General features: G+C 42.8%; 1 protein-coding gene across 3 annotated transcripts in view; it reads right to left on the bottom strand.

The window, feature by feature from the left end:
• Positions 1-686: 686 nt before the first annotated feature.
• Positions 687-17,772, bottom strand: part of KPNA3 (karyopherin subunit alpha 3) — a 29,670-nt gene continuing 12,584 nt past the window's right edge. For 2 of the 3 annotated variants that reach the window (XM_075266024.1, XM_075266025.1), the window contains exons 2-17: positions 16,354-16,398; positions 15,906-15,995; positions 15,673-15,702; positions 14,972-15,024; positions 14,766-14,861; positions 14,025-14,110; positions 12,325-12,411; positions 11,896-12,065; positions 11,322-11,366; positions 10,905-11,036; positions 9,747-9,875; positions 9,248-9,352; positions 8,564-8,635; positions 7,785-7,947; positions 6,971-7,065; positions 687-5,720 (exon numbers count right to left, since the gene is read on the bottom strand). In XM_075266024.1, coding sequence (XP_075122125.1) covers positions 5,622-5,720; positions 6,971-7,065; positions 7,785-7,947; positions 8,564-8,635; positions 9,248-9,352; positions 9,747-9,875; positions 10,905-11,036; positions 11,322-11,366; positions 11,896-12,065; positions 12,325-12,411; positions 14,025-14,110; positions 14,766-14,861; positions 14,972-15,024; positions 15,673-15,702; positions 15,906-15,995; positions 16,354-16,398 — 1,497 coding nt within the window. In that variant the 3' untranslated portion in view covers positions 687-5,621. The remainder of the gene's footprint in view (positions 5,721-6,970; positions 7,066-7,784; positions 7,948-8,563; positions 8,636-9,247; positions 9,353-9,746; positions 9,876-10,904; positions 11,037-11,321; positions 11,367-11,895; positions 12,066-12,324; positions 12,412-14,024; positions 14,111-14,765; positions 14,862-14,971; positions 15,025-15,672; positions 15,703-15,905; positions 15,996-16,353; positions 16,399-17,772) is intronic. The other variant, XR_012715116.1, reaches the window with a different exon arrangement.

The following is a 17,772-nucleotide window of genomic DNA, read 5'->3' as shown; positions in this document are numbered from 1 at the left end:
GATGGCATCTACCAGCAGGACAATGCGATGTGTCATAAAGCTCGCAGTGTACGTGCGTGGTTGGAGGAGCACCAGGATGAGTTTACCGTACTCCCTTGGCCAGCAAATTCCCCAGACTTGAGCCCAATCAAGAACCTGTGGGACCATCTGGATCGGGTTGTTCGCACCATTGACGCTCAACCGCGTAACCTAGCGCAGCTGGCCACGGCACTGGAGTCGGCCTGGCTCAACATCCCAGTGACATCATCACAACATCCCCTCTCTTCCTGCACGTCTCGCAGTGGTCCGCTCTGCCAAAGGTGGTTATTCTGGATTTTAACTGGTGGTCACATTAATGTGACTGGACTGTGTATATGTGATGCATCCTCAGCCTGCCTGTGACAAGTTTTTTTTTACTTTCAGCTCTTGAAAAGTATAAAGCTGCAGCTCAAAGAAGTACACTGAAGATTCTGCACACAGCACTCACTGATGAGAAGGTCTGACAGGAGAGTTTTATAAATCAGGAGGTAATCTCTGTATAGATGCACATCTGGTCCCTTAGAGAAGACAGATGAGATCTTCATCAGCACTACGTATGAAGGAACACAGATGGCGGGGGAGGGGAGTCGTATGAGAACCAGAAATAAAAAACGCACACAAGGGAGTACGATATAGTATTTGATAGCAGCTTTTTATTGGTTACAAAACCTAAGCCCATATACAAAATTAGGAACACATTTTGATGCCTCTTTTGAAAGAACATTTTAGTCTAAACAGTTAATAAAAAAAAGAAAAAGAAAACAAAAAAAAAAGAAAATATGCATTTTTCCAAACACTGTTCTGAAAACAAAAAGTGCAGCAATAATCTTTGTTTCTGTAACTATCACATTATGCAATCCCTATCAAAACTTAATAAGGTCACAAATAAAGCTACCCAGTTTGCTAGGGCTTTAAAAAGAGAACCTGCCATCTTGGTTCTCGGGGATCCGATGACCTATGTGGGGGAGGGGGGGTCCCTAGAGAACGGACCTCAGATGACAAGTCCCCTTTCAAGCATTTATATACACACCGAAGTCTTTATATTCCTCTCCAGGGGAGGCCTAAGAAAGTGTTTCCGCCAATGAAAATACAAAGAAATGACTTCTGGAAACCCTAGGAAGAAACGACGCGGCCAAATGCAGCTTATATATATATCTATGTACACGTATATTTATGTCATGTAACATTTGTACAAACAAAAAAAAAAAAAAGGAACATGTTCAACCGTGGAATAAAAAATGGTAAACCAAAAAAATCTCCATTTTTTTTTTTTTTAATATTGTGACCATATCAAGTTCTGCTATAAATCGGTAAAACACCACACGTTAGACTACGACTGTGTGAATGGGACGCAGCTATGATATGAAGCCAGCTCTAAAACTCTCGGGATGGCGCGGTTGGGGGAGGGGGGAGAGAGAAGACGAAAAAAAGGCACAATGAACTTCAACTCATTTTTTTTTTCTTTTTATGTGCACAAGAGTTGAAAAAGTTTTGAGCCACCTTAAAGAGAAATTGAATCTAAAATTTATAAAACCTATAAATAATCAGAGGCCAGACTGCTCGAAGTAAAACAGAATCTGTAGCAAGTAAAAATCTTGCAGTTTAAACATACGCTTGTACCCACCTGGCGATACAAGACAAACCCCACCCCCCCTCTTTAAAGTGGCTCCACCTTGGCAGATATATATATATATTTATTGTAATGAATGCACACCTGCTGTGTCGTCATAGATCGAACTATTTAGAGGAAAGCGGATCCACAAATTTTTGGATGGCATCTCATTGCATCACAGTAAACACAACCCAAGTCTGCTACCTAAGAAAAAAAAAAAAAAAAAAAAAAAAAATTATTTATCCTATCCCTTCACATCAGATCGCCAGGAAAAGGCCGACGCAATAAGAAACTGCGCCCCAAGTCTTCCTGTTGCAGATAGCTCCCACCGAAAAAAATTAAATTTTTTTTTTAACATATCACCGATCAAACAGAACATCTCATCATATTGGCCAGATTCGGAACGCTACCGTTGGCGTGAACCTGGTTTGCCAAATCCGTAATTCTAACTTGCCCAAGTTGGTTATGTTATTAAAAGACTATACAGAAGGAAGGGGCGATGCGGCAGCGGGGGGGGGATGCCAGTACCCCATAGAAACCTAGGACCGGACTGACTAATGTTGTCTCTTTCTCCATGCGTATCGTTTAAGGCTAAGGACCCACGGAAAAAACGTTGCCTTTGACAGAACCAGCAAAGCGAATCAGATTTTGTTTAATCTCGTTCACCCATTGCAGAAAAATAAAAGCTGGATTTGGTTTTGAAAAACACAGCCAGTTCATTTTAGTTGCGGATTCTGAACGTTTCCCCTAGATCTTTAATGGGGGAAGCAAAAAAAAACAAACAAAAAAAACCGCCGCAAAACCTCAATGAAAAATATAGGGCACTCTCATTGTGGTTTTTCTGCACGATTTTGCCAGGTGGGGCCTTGTCTTAAAGGGGTTTTCCAGGTATTTGGATACTGATGACCCATAGGAGAGGTCATCAATATCGGAGTCCAATACCCAGCACCCCCACCAATCAGCTGGGATGGGGCCACCAGAACTATAAGGGTAAGTTCACACTGAGTTTTTTTTGGTCAGGATTTTGAGGCTATATTCGCCTCAAAATCCTGACCAAAAAAACGGCTCCTATTGAAATCAATGGGAGCTAGTTCGTTCCGGCTCCCGGAAAAAGAAGCGAGGTGCTCATTCTTTGGGCCGTTTCACCTCACGATTTGGCCTGAAGACACTCCCTCCTCCCGACTAGGCCCATTCATTGGGCTTAAAACAGAGCGGAGTGCAGTGCACCAGCACTCAGTTGCGGCTACCCATATTTTGGACCGGAACATGAGGCGGCCTCCGCCTCAGATTCCGGTCCAAAAAACCCTGTGAGAACTTAGCCTAATGTGGACAGATCCATGAACAAATGTGTCAGGTTACTGCAGCTCAGCTTCCAACTGCCTGTAGTAGACAGTGAGAACAGCCGCCTGCTTCTGGCTCTGTCCACTCTATAGTTTTGGCAGCTCCCTGGATAAACAGTGGGGTGGTCAGGAAACCCCTGTAATTTTTACCAACATATAGTATTATGATGAACACGTACAGAACCCGTCCTATGGGGTAAGACATGTCCATGCACAGAATGTAGAAGAGGATGATCTGGCTCGGGAGATACACTTCAACACAAGCCGTCCCATTTGGCATGAGACTGGATGGTAAAATATGCCCGGACTGGTTGATATGACGGCACAACCACCATAGCACACTGTATACTGCCTACGTATAGCGCTGTGTTACTGAACACCTTCATCATACGGCATTCCAGTAACACGGCACCATAGTTTCCGAACCACGGATCAGACAGACATTTGTGGAGCCATATTGTATGTTGGTTCATACAGAGATGGGTGCCATAGTACAGCTCCATACAATTCAGAGCTTGCATAGGGATGTAATAAAACCATCTGCACAAGGACTTGAAGGATTTTTTTTTTTTTCCCCCAACAATTGACATTTTTCACTTCCCCCCCTTTTTTCTTCTTTGTAATGTCTGATCACTGGGGTCCCCTCACTACACGCAAACAAGGCAGAGGAACCGAGTGCTATACCCCCACCCCATAGACACCGAAAGGAGCAAGTCAACAGCCCCTCCTCAGTGAGGATGAAATGGGGTACTTGGGACACCCATTGTAGTATTCACCATGGACCCCAGTCATCGGACATATATGACCTATCTTGTGAATAAGTGATGAATGTAAATTTTTTTGGGAAAAAAACCCCTATAAAAATTCAGTCACCTATATTCACGACCATACTAATCTCTTTCTTTACCTGCGAGTGACCATCTAATCCGATGTAGAAAAGGAAGGGTCATCCATAGCAACCTCTTATAATGAATGAGGGTGGGGAACAGCCTGACACTTCCTTGTCTACATATTAACCCTTGGTTCACATCTGCGTCGGTAATCCATTTGGGAAGCCTGCATGCGACCCCCCCTTCCTCCCCGAACGGACTACCAAACGCTGTGCAGTGAAAGCACACGGATCCCATAGACTATAATGGGGTCCATGTGCTTGCTGCCAGATCTCTGCATTAGTCATGTGGACAGCAAAGCAGACTGAGAACTACTTTCCTGTCCGCATGTTCCCTGTGGAGATCTCCCGGCAAGCCCACGCACCCCATTACAGTCTATGGGGTCCATGTGCTTTCACTGCACACTGATTGCAAATGCGTTCGGTAGTCCGTTCGGGTGAGGTCCCATGCTGACTCCCGACGCAGGCAAATGTGTGCGCCAGCCATGTTTTTAGAAGCTAGCACACTGACCCATTATATCCAACGACCCTGTATTATAACGGGTCAGCACACGTATCTCATCCATGTCGTTTTCTCACACAATGTCCGCGTGCATGTCGCCTACCCCATAAAGCAAACTTAAAAACATTTCTTCGGATCTCTTCAAAACTAAAACGTGACCGACTACAACTCCCAGCCATAAGGTGAACGCTCGCCTAGCTCCGGTCCAGATAGTCGCCATTTTCCAACCACTTCCTGATGGATACAACTTCAGACAATTTACAGTAAACGTGAAAAGCTCTGAATAAAAAAAAAAAAAAAAAAAAAAAAAAAAAACAACTTAACATACCATGTCTACTGAAGTTGAAAGCAAGGTTTATTTTCCCCACCCACAATTTAGGCCTTGATTACCATGTTTTTTTTTTTTTTTTTTTGGGACGCTTGCTTTCAGCTTGACATGTTCTATAGCTTGGGAGGGATCTCCATGCAGAGCTTCTGGTTATTCGAGAACATCAGGGAAAAACAGGTCGAAGTGGTCGGACGGGGCTGGATGTTGGGTACAATACAAAGCGGCCAGTTCCATGGATCCAATCCTGACTTGGGAGGCAGTTTGGGGAAATACTAAGTAAGAGACGGAATTACAGTTTTCTCTTAAACAGAATTTTTTTTCTCTCAATAATTCACCCAAGTTATCTTTTTTTTTATTCAGTTTCATGAATAAAATCTTTTGGCTTGCATGTTTTGTATCCATTAAATTTATAGTTCCTCAAAATATGAAAATGTCTATGGAGGAAGATGGAGGCTCAGAGTAGACCGTACTCTCGCAGAGTCTTCCACAATGTATGCCTTATAGCACAAGTCTTGATGTACAGTGCACCAGATTCAAGAAAAGCTACTTTTTTTTTTTTCCACAGGAAGCTGATAGGCCATCACTATGAAATTATCTTAACATCAAACAAACAAAAAAAAAAAAAAAACTAAAATAAAAAAAGGCTGAATGTTGTGGCAGTCAGCACACAGTGCCAAATGGAGAAGGTAAAAAAAATACAGCTGGGTCTGGTCGAATTCTCAAAGAAAACCGAGCTCATGCAATTACAGTCCGTGTGAGTGACGTTTGGCAACTGCAAGTGAAAGATACATGGTTCGCTTTCGAAGCATCAAAATGAAGAGGCGTTTGTGTCTTGAAGCTTTTTTTTTTGTTTTTTAGGGTTCGTCTTCAATCGGTGGACGTCTGGTGGTGCTAGAAGTCGAGGGACAGAGAAAAGCTGCACTGCAACACACTTAGAAGTTAAATTCTTTTGCCTGAAGGTTGGATGACGGCTCGAAGTTGTAGGTACCTCCCTGGGTGGCTTCAGGGATGAGGCTTTGATCTTCATCAATCTGTCCAGAACAGAGAAGAATTTCAATTAACATCTGTCATTATCTTATTTTGGGACATATGCTCTGTACAAGTACCGATTCACACCTATGCTTGGAAACAGTGGTCAACAATGGCCCTAAAGACAATAGACACGAACAGAACCCGGGCGACCCAATAGACTAGAATAGGGTTTGGTGGTTGTCTACTGAAATCGCTGGCCGAAAGAGTCCTTTTTTGTCCAGCGATTTACTATGAATATGCAACGGATGGACATTGGTGCAGATATCAACAAAGTATTTCATCACCATCATCAGTAACATTTCCTGTGAATCTTCGTTCTCCCTAGGAAGACACCAGCTAACATAGGCTCTTGAAGAGTCTGCTCCTAAATCTTGGCCAGTTCATTAGTCACATAACCATACTGCGGCTCAGTCCCATTCAACTAGAAGGAACGGAGACGCAACTTGAAAACACAGCGGAGGTACAATGTACAGCGCTGTATACGGTAGGCAGTAAAGAGGCTGCAGCATTTGTATGAACACTGTGAGGGTGCGGCATGTCAGGGCTCGTTCACATCTGCGCCCGGGTCTCCGTTCTGCAGGTTTCAGTTTCCTGCACAAAACAGAGGCAGGAGACTGAAACCTGCAGGACTCTTTCATACCTATTCATTTGAATGGGTTTGAAAGATGTCCGGCTGTGAGCGTTTTATGCTCTCCAACGTAAAACAGTTTTTTTGTTTTTTTTAAATTGGACACAGAGTTGGACATGCAGTACTCTGTGTCCGATTTTAAAAAACCGGTTTCGCGGCGGAGAGCATAAAACGCTCACCGCCACTCATGGCCGGACCCGGTCTGACAGCTTTCCGTCTTCTGCATGCAGAAGACGGAAAGCTGAGAACGGAGAATACTGAGAAAGGTCATCAATACCCCATATGCATGAAGTCACTTCAAATGGCCAAATCCGGCCATTATCAATAAAAAATTAGCACAAATGGGGGTCCACAATGGACAGCAACAGTCCTGCCAGGTTGGAAGATTTTGGCCCCGATCACATGAAAATATATGAGCTCGCGCCTATCATTGGCCACTGCACACACGTTCCATTTAAAAAAAAAAAAAAAAAAATCACGATCGCTTACGGTGGTCTTTTGTGTTGCTGGTGGCATGATCTTATAGTATGGACAGTATGAATAGGCAAGAGTGATTTCTTTATACAGGTGGGGACAGAATTTTAGGAACACATTAAAATAAAAATAAATGACGGATCTTACATCATCTCCAGAGAAATACTGATCTATGATTTCAAACGCTAATTTGTAAATTTCCTCGTTCTCGTGCTGCTGCAGCGCTTCGATTTTCTCTAGGCCTGAAAGGGAACAAAGCCAGGTCAGTACATAGGTGACATAAAGGGGATGAAATATGGGGAAAACTATGTAGCATGTGTTGTGAGATCTGGACAGGACATACTACAGACTGATAACTAGATATCCATATCTCATAGAGAATGTAGTATATAGGGGAGGGGGGAATTTACTGACCTTACTACACCAGAAAACTGACATAGATAAGCATCGTTGTGGCACGCGGCCCATTTTTACAAATTTAGTGAAAAGTGCCGAGAGTTATACCAGAGATCCCTGACTGGTGCAAATCCAAAGAGTGGATTTATAAGGGAACAGAGCGCAGGCCCCTCAAAACAAATGTGCACCATTATTAGTATTGTTCTCTAATAGGGCACCTAGGCCATTAAAGTGGTATTTCGTAACATGTGTGTTACATAATCTAAAAGATAGGGGGTAACTGGCAGATAGGAAGGGGTCTAACAGTTGGACACTGCTCTATTCATTTCATTATTGACCGCTAAGAGAAAGCGAAGTGCCATCGCTCAGCCATCCCTGGAGATCTCACTGGAATGAATGGAGCAGTGACCATTGTTATCCATTCACATTTGGTTGCAAAATACTCCAATTCCAGTGGTGACAATTTCCTGCAGCACTAGAGCCTTGGTGTGACTGTACCCTCTACACGCACTATAGTTATGCTCCACTTCCGCTTTACCACCATTTTCACAAAAGAATCTCTCACCTCCACACTCCTCTATGATCTCCGCAATCCTGCTAGCTTCGTCTCCTGCCATTATAAGAATGTTTTTCAAGCCGTCCAACACCACCTGGACAACTTGTGAGTCTTTCACAGCCAATAAGTTGCAAAATGGTGGGATGACATTCTGCTGCACCAAGTATTCCACCTGTACAAAACAAGCAGAAAGTGACAATTACACAGGTAGCGGGTCACACAACACATCGGCATATTTATTATGCTTACTTATATAGCGCCATCATATTCCGCAGCGCTTTACAGATATTGTCAGTCACTGTCCCATATAGGGCTCACAATCTACATTCCCTATCAGTATGTCTTTGGTGTGTGGGAGGAAAACGGAGTATCCAGAGGAAACCCACACAAACACAGGGAGAACATACAAACTCCTTGCAGATGTTGGCAGGATTTGAACCTAGGACTCCAGTGCTGCAAGGCTGCAGTGCTAACCACTGAGCCACCATGCTGCCCTATATGTCTATAGCTGCTAGGTAGGCCAGTGTGATTCCATAGCTACAGATTACAGCAAACCTAGTGTAGTCTGTTCTCTCATTCTAAGGCTCACATGGCAAGAATACGTCTGTATGTTACAGCCACAAATCCCACTGTGACCGCTGGTCTAATGACCTAAACTTGCAGCACAAATTCCTACAATGCTGCTATTTTGGGTCATCAGACTGACACCTAGGATGGGATGAGAGGCTGCAATACAGACCATATAATGGGAACATATAACAGTTGCGTGAATGCAATCCTTGGCTTACCTGGTCTTTCCGGCCACTTATTGTTAGGTTGCTGATTGCCCATGCAGCTTCTTTTTGAGTTCCAAAGTCTCCCTGAAAGAGAAAACCAGTCTCATGAATCAAGTCAAGATGGCCAATATTTCTATAAGAGGATAACAGAGCTCCCGTAAAAGAAAAACACACAGTAATCTCTATGGCTGATGTAAAATACAAAGGGAGCAGTCACCTAGAGCACATATATTATGCAAGTACTATAGTAGTGAGAAAGATTTCCAAAGTGGAGCTATGCCAGGCTAAAATGAAGGCATTAAGATAAGAGCAATACCAACTAAGAGAACAGTGCTTCATCAAGTATGGAACGATGCATTGTCCAAGGCTACGCTCACATCTGGAGTCTCTGTTTGGAAACTTCGTCGCAGTGTATGGCCAAAAATCCAGCAAGTTTAATTTTTTCGTCTGGTGAATTTGGTTTAAAAGAACGGACACCACAGGGATCCCATTATAGTTAATAGGGTCAATCGAGCTCCGTAGGTGACTGCTGCTGTAGTGGTCCTCCTATCCATTCCATTCCTCCAATGGACCATGACAACAGACAGACTATGCTAGAGTGAACCTAGCCACAGATGTATCCATTTCCTCAATAGCGGCAACACCATCCCTATAAAAGAAAAGGAAAAAAAGACACCTTGGAAGATATGGACTCACCTTGGCTAGCTGGTGTATTATCATGGGGATGAGCCCGGCATCAATAACTGCTTGAACCTGTTGCTGATTTCCAGCTGTGATATTGGAGAGGAACCAAACAGCTTCCTAAAGGAAAGAAACCAGATAGTGTTAAAACAACAAATGTAACGTCCATGTACAGACCCCTGGCCTCAGCTTATGACTAAGGACACAAGTTCCATAAAAACTGCGTTTTTGTGTTCAGATTTTGCTGTAAAGGAAGCGCCTAATCTGCAGTGTGAGGTCTCGGTTTAAGGGGGTTATTCGATAAGATTTTCTTCCACGGCTGTGGTGTCGGAACAAATTTTGTGTGGAGTCCGAAAAAAGTTACCGACCCCTACTTCTAAACTGAAACCCAGGGGTCAGATGAATTGCAAGTGGTCTGTATGCTAAAAAATAGCCAAATCTGCTACAATGGTAGTTGTCATGAAATCCCCAGCAACTAACCTGCTGCGATCCACAGCATTATTAACCACAATACCTTATTAATTTTCTCTTTAGGATGTGTCAGTAGATTTTGAAAGTGAGCGAGAACGTCGCAGTTTAACACCACTTGAGTTTGTTCATCTGTGCCAGTTACGATATTACCCACAGCTCTTAATGCTGCCGTCTAGAGCGGGAGGGAAAAAAACAGACACAAATAAGGATTTATACTGGCGTTCATTCAATACATCACCAATAGACAAGTACCTGCTTACATCTGATTTTATAGTGACGCTAAGGCTGGGCAATTCATCAAATAACTGAAAATGAAACCTGGCAGGATTTTGTTCAAGCCGGTTATTTCAATGTTGGTCTCTTCAGACCCCAGAGTATAATGATCAGAGGACCAGGAGAGGTGATCAAATGTAAAAAAAAAAAAAAAAAAAAAAAAAAAAACCTGTTACTCACCTCTCCTGGGCTCTAGTGCAACACAATGGGGCCTTCGGCACTTCTAACTGATCAAGGAACAATGAGGCCTGTGAGTGAGTATCAGTGGTCCCGCAGCGTAGTGCTGCTTGCGTCTATGTCTCAAAGCCACATGACCAGCTTCAGGCCCAACCACAGGCCTTAGTGTTCCATGAAACCAGCCAGAAGCACCACAGAATTGGACTGAAGCCCAGGATAGGTGAGTAGCACTATTTATTTTTAGGTTTAATCACCACCCCCTACTCGAGAGGTTCATCCAACACATACATAAAAGGGGTGTGAGCTAAGTCACCATTAATTGTCATTAACCGTGACTTTGATTTAGGACAAAATTGTCCAGCCCTACCTGACGCTCAAAGTCTGTTCTCCACAAATACTAAGACGGCACTTTAAGGATTTGGCCTATTTTGGCCTTCAGTGCAGCAGATTTATTTTCTTGTCCACATCTCCTGGGAGTCATAACTTCAATTTTTCATCACTCATACATTGTAGTAGATTTTCATATATATATATATATATATATATATATATATATATATATATATACATATACATACACACACACATATATATATATATATATATCTATACATATATCTATCATCAGTCTGGAGCACCAAAGGCCCAAGACTCAGTCTTAATATTGATTTGTGAACTGACAGACTCCCTTCAAGTCATAACTACAGGCCGACTGAAATATTATAGAATAGCGAAAAACAATAATTCTCACCTGAACTTTTACTTCCTGATGACTCAAAAGTGGTACCAAGTATGGCACAACCCCCGAGTCTATCACCATCTGTATTTGCTCATTGCCTCCATCGGTTAGATAAGACAAAGCCCATACCGTGTCCACTAGAATCTAAAGTGGAAAGAAGCGCAAATATATGAACAAATGGCGCAACGAACGTATTACCTAATAATGTCCTAACTGGTAACAAGCAATAAAAACAGACTATTAAATGGTAAGTTCACACATTTTTTTGCAGGTGGATTTCGGAGATGGGATCTGCCTCAAAAAAAAAAAAAGCCTCAACTCATTTTAATGGGAGTCAGACAGATTATTTTTCCTTCATCTGCAAAAAAAAACTCCATGTGAACGTCCCCCAACTCCTATTAGTGCTGATGTGAGCACTTGTATACTTACATTAATGTCTGTATGGTATATTAGGACACACAGGGCAGGCAAAATCTGCAAGAAAAAAAATAGAAGAAGCCTACGTAAGCAACAGATCAGAGTGGAATAAATGCAATTTTTTTAAAATTCAAGTCATATTAAGGTCTAGAGTTGGATCACCACCAGTGTAATAATGACAGCCTACCCTAAGGATATGCCCATTAATACTGTGATCTCAGAAAAGATCCCTTTAATTATAGAGTATACATACCTATGAATATAGTTCTTATTGTTACATGGAGTAGCGAGGAGCACTGTCATGTGGGATAGCTACACTACTCTGCCTATAAGTTCAAGGATTGGAGCAATTGGCTGATCAGTGAGGGTGCCAGGAGTCACCCCCTCCACCCCCAATAAAACCTAATGAAAGGGTAACGGCACAGACAAGTCCCCACTGTGCAGCAATGTATGTACAAGGTTCTGAGCAATCTACTGTGCCATTTTACCCTTCTGCATTCTACACCACACAATATTACCTGCGAGAACACATCTGGATACATAACCTGGGTTGTACAAGAACATAATCATTGCTTTACTTTATTACCTCCTGCACAGTCTCCATTGGCGGCGGAGGGTCCTTATTCCTGCACAGATTGACAATGACCCATGTGACGTTCCGGAGGAAGGTGATGGGGATGGAAGGGTTGATGAAGGACAAGAGCGGTTTGACAACTCCAAGTGAGATGACATAATCTCTACACTGAGGACCATCACCTACGGAGATGAAAAGGGGTTCAAAACAATCCGGCATTAAAAATGTTACTGGAGGGAAACAAAAAAGGGTGATCCTGAAATGTAGGCATGGTAGCATTCCCTAACTGACCTTTAAGGGATCTCACACACAAGAATCTGCTGGCGTGCCACTGTGTGGTAACAACCAGGATTTACTTACAGATTACAGTAACTAAGTGCTATTATCTGCGCGCCAGTATTCAGTAACATATGCCATGCAAACACAATGAAGGATTCCTACCAATGATATTTCCAAGTGCCCAGACTGCTTGTTCACAGACGTTTTGATGCACGGAATGAAGAAGCCTCAGAAATAGGGGGACAGCATCTGTTCAGAGGAGAGAGATCAATGGAAATGAACGACATCAAAGGGAAAAGCGTCACTACCGATGGAGTATCAGGACAGCCGAGTGCCGAGATATTCCCGCGGTGACTTATGAAGGTGCGGTGTAGTACCTGTCACTTCTGAAACGGAACCAAAAGATTGTACATACAAGTTTACACTAAACCAGGGCACACTCTTTATTAGTGGGGGGGTCTTAGCTGCCATTTTAATCACACCCTCTTTACAGCTAAGGCTAGGCTCACGTGTCTGCTACAAGAAGTGGTTACCCATAGACTATAATGGGGTCCACTGGATGTCTGGGCCGGACTTCTCTCCACCAAATTTTTGGCGGAATCTGCTATGGAGTCTCGGATGGAGATGTGAACGAAATCTAAGGTTATGTTCACATTTGTTTCAGCGAATATTGTGGATGAATAACTTCTGAAAACCCAACAATGTCAGGGAGAGAGAAACAGATACCCAACAATGGGGTCCCTTTGGATCATCATTAGGCTCCATTAAGATGATGTTGGGGGTTCTTCTTTAAAATAAATCTGTTTAATGGATGCAGATAAACTGTTATTAACTGGAATTATTTTGCCATCCAAATAATAGATGGCATCAATATGGAAAAAACAGGGCCAAAAATAGCGAGATGCTTATTTAATAAAGCAGGGTTATTACTGAGCTCTACCTATAGAAGCTGAATAAATCTGTAATCAATAAGCTCCCCCTTGTGGCTGCTGAAGGCAGGTACAATTATTGCATTTCATGTTATAGCCCTATAAAAGGAAATTAAAGGGATCCTATCATTCAGGCGACATTTTTTTCTAAGTACATCGGAATAGCCTTAAGAAAGGTTATTTGTCTCCTACCTTTTGTCATCTTCTCTGCGCCGCCGTTCGCCTACAATACTGGTTTCTCTCTGTATGCAAATTGGCTCTCTCGCAGCACTGGGGGCGGGTCCAATGCTGCGAGAGAACATCTTCGTCAGAAACGGCCTCTTCATTCTCTTCATCCGGCGGTGTCTTTTTACTTCTAGGCCTCGGGTACAGCAGTCTGCGCATGCCCACAGGCCCTGAGAAAATGGCCACTTACAATACTATGCAAGCGGCCATATTCTCATGGCCTATGGACATGCGCAGTCTGCTCTGTCCAAGGCCGGAGGCCTTAGAAGTTACAAGCCACCGCCGGAAGAAGAAGCTGAAGATGACGCTGCTGAAGAAGAGGAGGTGGCGCTGGAGAGAGTTTTTTCGCAGCATTGGGGATGCCCCCAGTGCTGTCTGAGCGCTGGGGCCCACCCCCAGTGCTGCGAGAGAGCTAATTTACATACCAATAAGAATCGAGATTGTAGGCGAACGGCGGCAGGGAGAAAACAAAAAGTAGGAGAAGAATATAGCCTTTCTTAAGGCTATTCTGACGTGGTACTTAGAAAAAAATGTGGTCTGAATGATAGGATCCGTTTAAGAATGTGGAGCTCTACTTCATAAATAAAACCCACCTTTATATTACATATACACGCTGCATTATGATCAACACAGACTTATAACCCTAAATACACAAATACCAAGTATTGTGATAAAATAGTAACACGTAGATTGCCGCGCAGAACTTACTGGACTGGACGACTGCTTGAGTTTGCGCAGATGTTCCTGATGCAATATTGGTTAATGCCCAGGCAGCCTCAAACTGTAAAGAAGGACTGGAAAAAAAAACAACCAAAAAACACATTTTAAATTACGGTAAATCAATGAAAACCATCTAAAAGAAAAAGTGTCTGTGTCACCCAAAGCAAACGATCATAGCTTTCATTTTTAATGAGCATTGCAAGAAAGGAAAGCTGCGCTGTTATGAGTTGCTCAGGGCCACAGAGACGGGTCTGATTTGATGATAAAGCTACATTTATTAGGAGCCGTATTTGTGTTGGTGCTGGGGAACCGCCATTCTGCTCCCGTTTACTTGAGTAGGGGCAGAGCTGCTTCCATCCATATACACAGTTTCTAGAAGCCAGATCAGCTGATCGTTGCAAGGTCCGGGTGTCAGAAGGATACCAATGACTTATTCTATGGATAGGTTGTCAGCCAAAGCACATGGGGTCTTAGTCAAAGCATTTTAGCTACAGGGATCTGCTGTTCATCATGGGTCCAGCTGTTTTTGCTTGGGCAAGGCCTTCTCTTATCAAATGTTTCCCCTGGAGCGGCCTAGTATTGTAGTATTCTGCGGCAGATCTTCAGGTTGAAGTCCACCAGGACAGGGAATCCTCCATTCTGGCTCATAGAGGGTCTGTCCTAAGCAAGGGACTCACCGCTACGATGTCCCTATGCTTATATCCCAAGAGAACGGCATAAAGCACTTACTTATCATCTGCCTCTAAACACTTCACCAATATTGGCAGAATTCCAGATTTTATGAGGTCGTCAATGGGTGGATTTCTGTCACTTGAAAGCAACTTTCTGAAAATAGAAAGAAGACATAGAAAGATGAGAAAACGCTTTACCAGTATATCAGGGAGTGGGATACTCAGCAGATATACTGCCCTCAGTACACATTTCTAGGACTTTACCTTGCAGCCTGTACAGCACTTAGTTGGGTCGTTGGATTATCACTGGTAGCATTCTGGAAACAAGGCAGAGAGACAGACGGTAAATGGCACAGACTGGTATATAACAATATGTGCAGAATGGATAGGTTAGGGCAATGTATTATTTTGCTGGGCACTGATAGAAATCTCCACTGATTTACAACCCTAGGTCTATATAGTTTACAGAGAATGACTATTTATAAAGTTGTACATACCACTGTGCATAGTCAGAGAAGAGTATGGAGCCTGCTCCAAATGCAACGGGTGCCCGCTGGGTTATATACCCGACATCCATGTGTAATAACTCTAATCCTGGCCACTTAGTCCTTAGATGCTACAAGGTCCGTCTTCATCAACATCCCCGATTCACAACTGTTGCAAGGGTATGTCATGGAAGCTGAGGGCCTGATGCAGGCCTACATGCTAATATACCCTTACATTAGGGTATTCTCATGCGTATGAATTTGGACTTTAAATTCCACCTCCCATTCATTTCAATAGGAGGCAAACAGTTTTTGTTTTTTGTTTTTTTTGCGGCTAGCAGAATTAAGTGTCATGTTTGATTTTTTTTAGGGAGGCAGAAATTCCACCATGTGAACATGCCCTTATAGTCGAAGTAAGTTAGCTAATGAAGTCAATGCAAACAAGGTCGGGTGCACATGGAATCACAGCTCGGTACTTACCTGTAGTATTGCTTCTAGTGTTACATTTTGCTGCAATGGAAATAAAGTTGCGTTAGCATTTTGTGCAGTCATACAAACCAAGACAGCACATAGAGACTAGACTAGGACTGTAGTATGGCGTCAATGTATTGCTGAGATACTTGTGATATATCTTAGCCATATAACATGAGTCGATACTACCATAGCAGTACTTTGGGTTCTCTCAAACCTACGGTCGGACACTGAGCACTTACCGATTTGAAGTCTCCATCTACATCAGAATCTTCTAAGCTTTCTTCTTGGGGAACATTTCTCTTTTTCAAGAGGTGCTCATCTCTTTTGTTCTAAAAGAAAAACAGTAACCAGAATATTCAGTAGTGATTCTATGGGAGCAGGGGGTGTGGATACAAGACACGGTACATCCAGAACAAGTAGGCACAAAAAGGAAACCAGTGAACCCTGGAGAACAGATTCCCACCAATGGCCAAACTGAAGATAAAGTAACATGGCCAAGTGTACCAGAAAATGCCAACCCTCCAACCTCTACCAAGGTTTACCAGTCATACCCCATGGGATACATGTATGACTGGCTACTCTCAGGACAGCTGGAAGACTGGTATATCCATATATAAGGTAAGGTAAATGGACACAAAAGCCACATACTTTACTTTTAAATGATAAGTATTATATATTTAATATTACCTTTCGGAGCTCTATGGTCACTTCATTTCTGTGTCTTCTCATAGTCTGAAAAAATAAGATTAAATTAATAAACCAAAAAGTAAAATAGAAAAAAAAAAAAAAGTCCTTTCCATAATATAAAACAGACGCGCACAAAAACACATAATAGTACCGTATATACTCAAGTATAAGCCGACAGCTTATACTTGAGTCAAGCAAGAAAAAAAAAAATATATATAATTTTTTTTTTTTTTTTTGTATTTCGTGTGTGTGATCTATGACCAGCTGCAATAGTAATGTATAGAATCTCCCATAAAATAGTGAGAAAAAAAAAGCTTTTTAAAAAAAAAAAAAAAAAAATAGAATAAAAGTTGCAAATCCCTCCTTTCCCTATAATACATATAAAAGTAGAAAATGACTGTGAAACACATAGACATTAGGTATCCCTGTGTCTGACAGTGCCCGGTCTACTGAATATAGGGGATCTGCAGTGCTCCTGATCCGTCGGGAAGGGGTTAATAGGAGCACTGCAGATCCCCTATATTCAGCCAGACTGAATTCCACGTGGGGGAAAAAAACTCAGTCCTCAAGCTCAGGGAAGGGGCAGACAGACAACCAAAACACCCCCTCCCCTTCCTCAGCAACTACTGCACCCAAAAACTCCGACCATTTTAATTTTTGACATTTTCCAGTAGCTGCTGCATTTCCCCCCCTCGGCTTATACTCGAGTCAATAAGTTTTCCCAGTTTTATGTGGTAAAATTAGGGGCCTCGGCTTATATTCAGGTCGGCTTATACTCGAGTATATACGGTAACTGAATCAACCCCGTGACATTAAAGGTATTTCCAGGCCTTATATACCAATGACTGGTCATCAATTGAAAAGCAGAGGGGGTCCGACACACAGGACCACCAGATCGGCGGGTCATGGGACAAATGAAACGGACAAGACACGGCCAATTCACAGCTGCTGTGCTTGGTAATCAGTGAAAAGAAGGCGGCAGAGCTCACTGAACGCTGCGGCCTCTTCAAGCAGCAGATCAGCTGGGGCCCCTGGGTGTGGGATCCTCACCAGTCATCAATTATTAAACTTGGAAAATCCCCTCAAGGCTAAGGTCCCAAACTGCACAAAAGTTGCTTTTTATATCGCAGTACCTCTAGAACAGTCTCTTTCACCTCAGTCATGGAAGTGTGAACTGAGCATAGCCCTTTAAGACTGTGCCTGCACGCATCTAATGATAGTAAATGTGGTCGTGTTGCGAGCCTCGAGTTGCTGCATCCAAGAGTTGACAGAAATCCAACCCTACTAGATATCTTGGATTTCAGGACTACTAGTCTTTCTGTGTTAACCATGACATGGACACGAGTTGTGGAAGACGCTGGACAGTAAATGGATTTGACAGCAGATCTTCACATGTACGAAACAGATTGACGAAGCACG

The sequence above is a fragment of the Leptodactylus fuscus genome, chromosome 2 (genome assembly GCF_031893055.1).
Source record: "Leptodactylus fuscus isolate aLepFus1 chromosome 2, aLepFus1.hap2, whole genome shotgun sequence".
NCBI lineage: Eukaryota > Metazoa > Chordata > Amphibia > Anura > Leptodactylidae > Leptodactylus > Leptodactylus fuscus.
The sequence above is the reverse complement of the archived record's forward strand: the minus strand, read 5'-3'. Positions and strand labels throughout refer to the sequence as shown.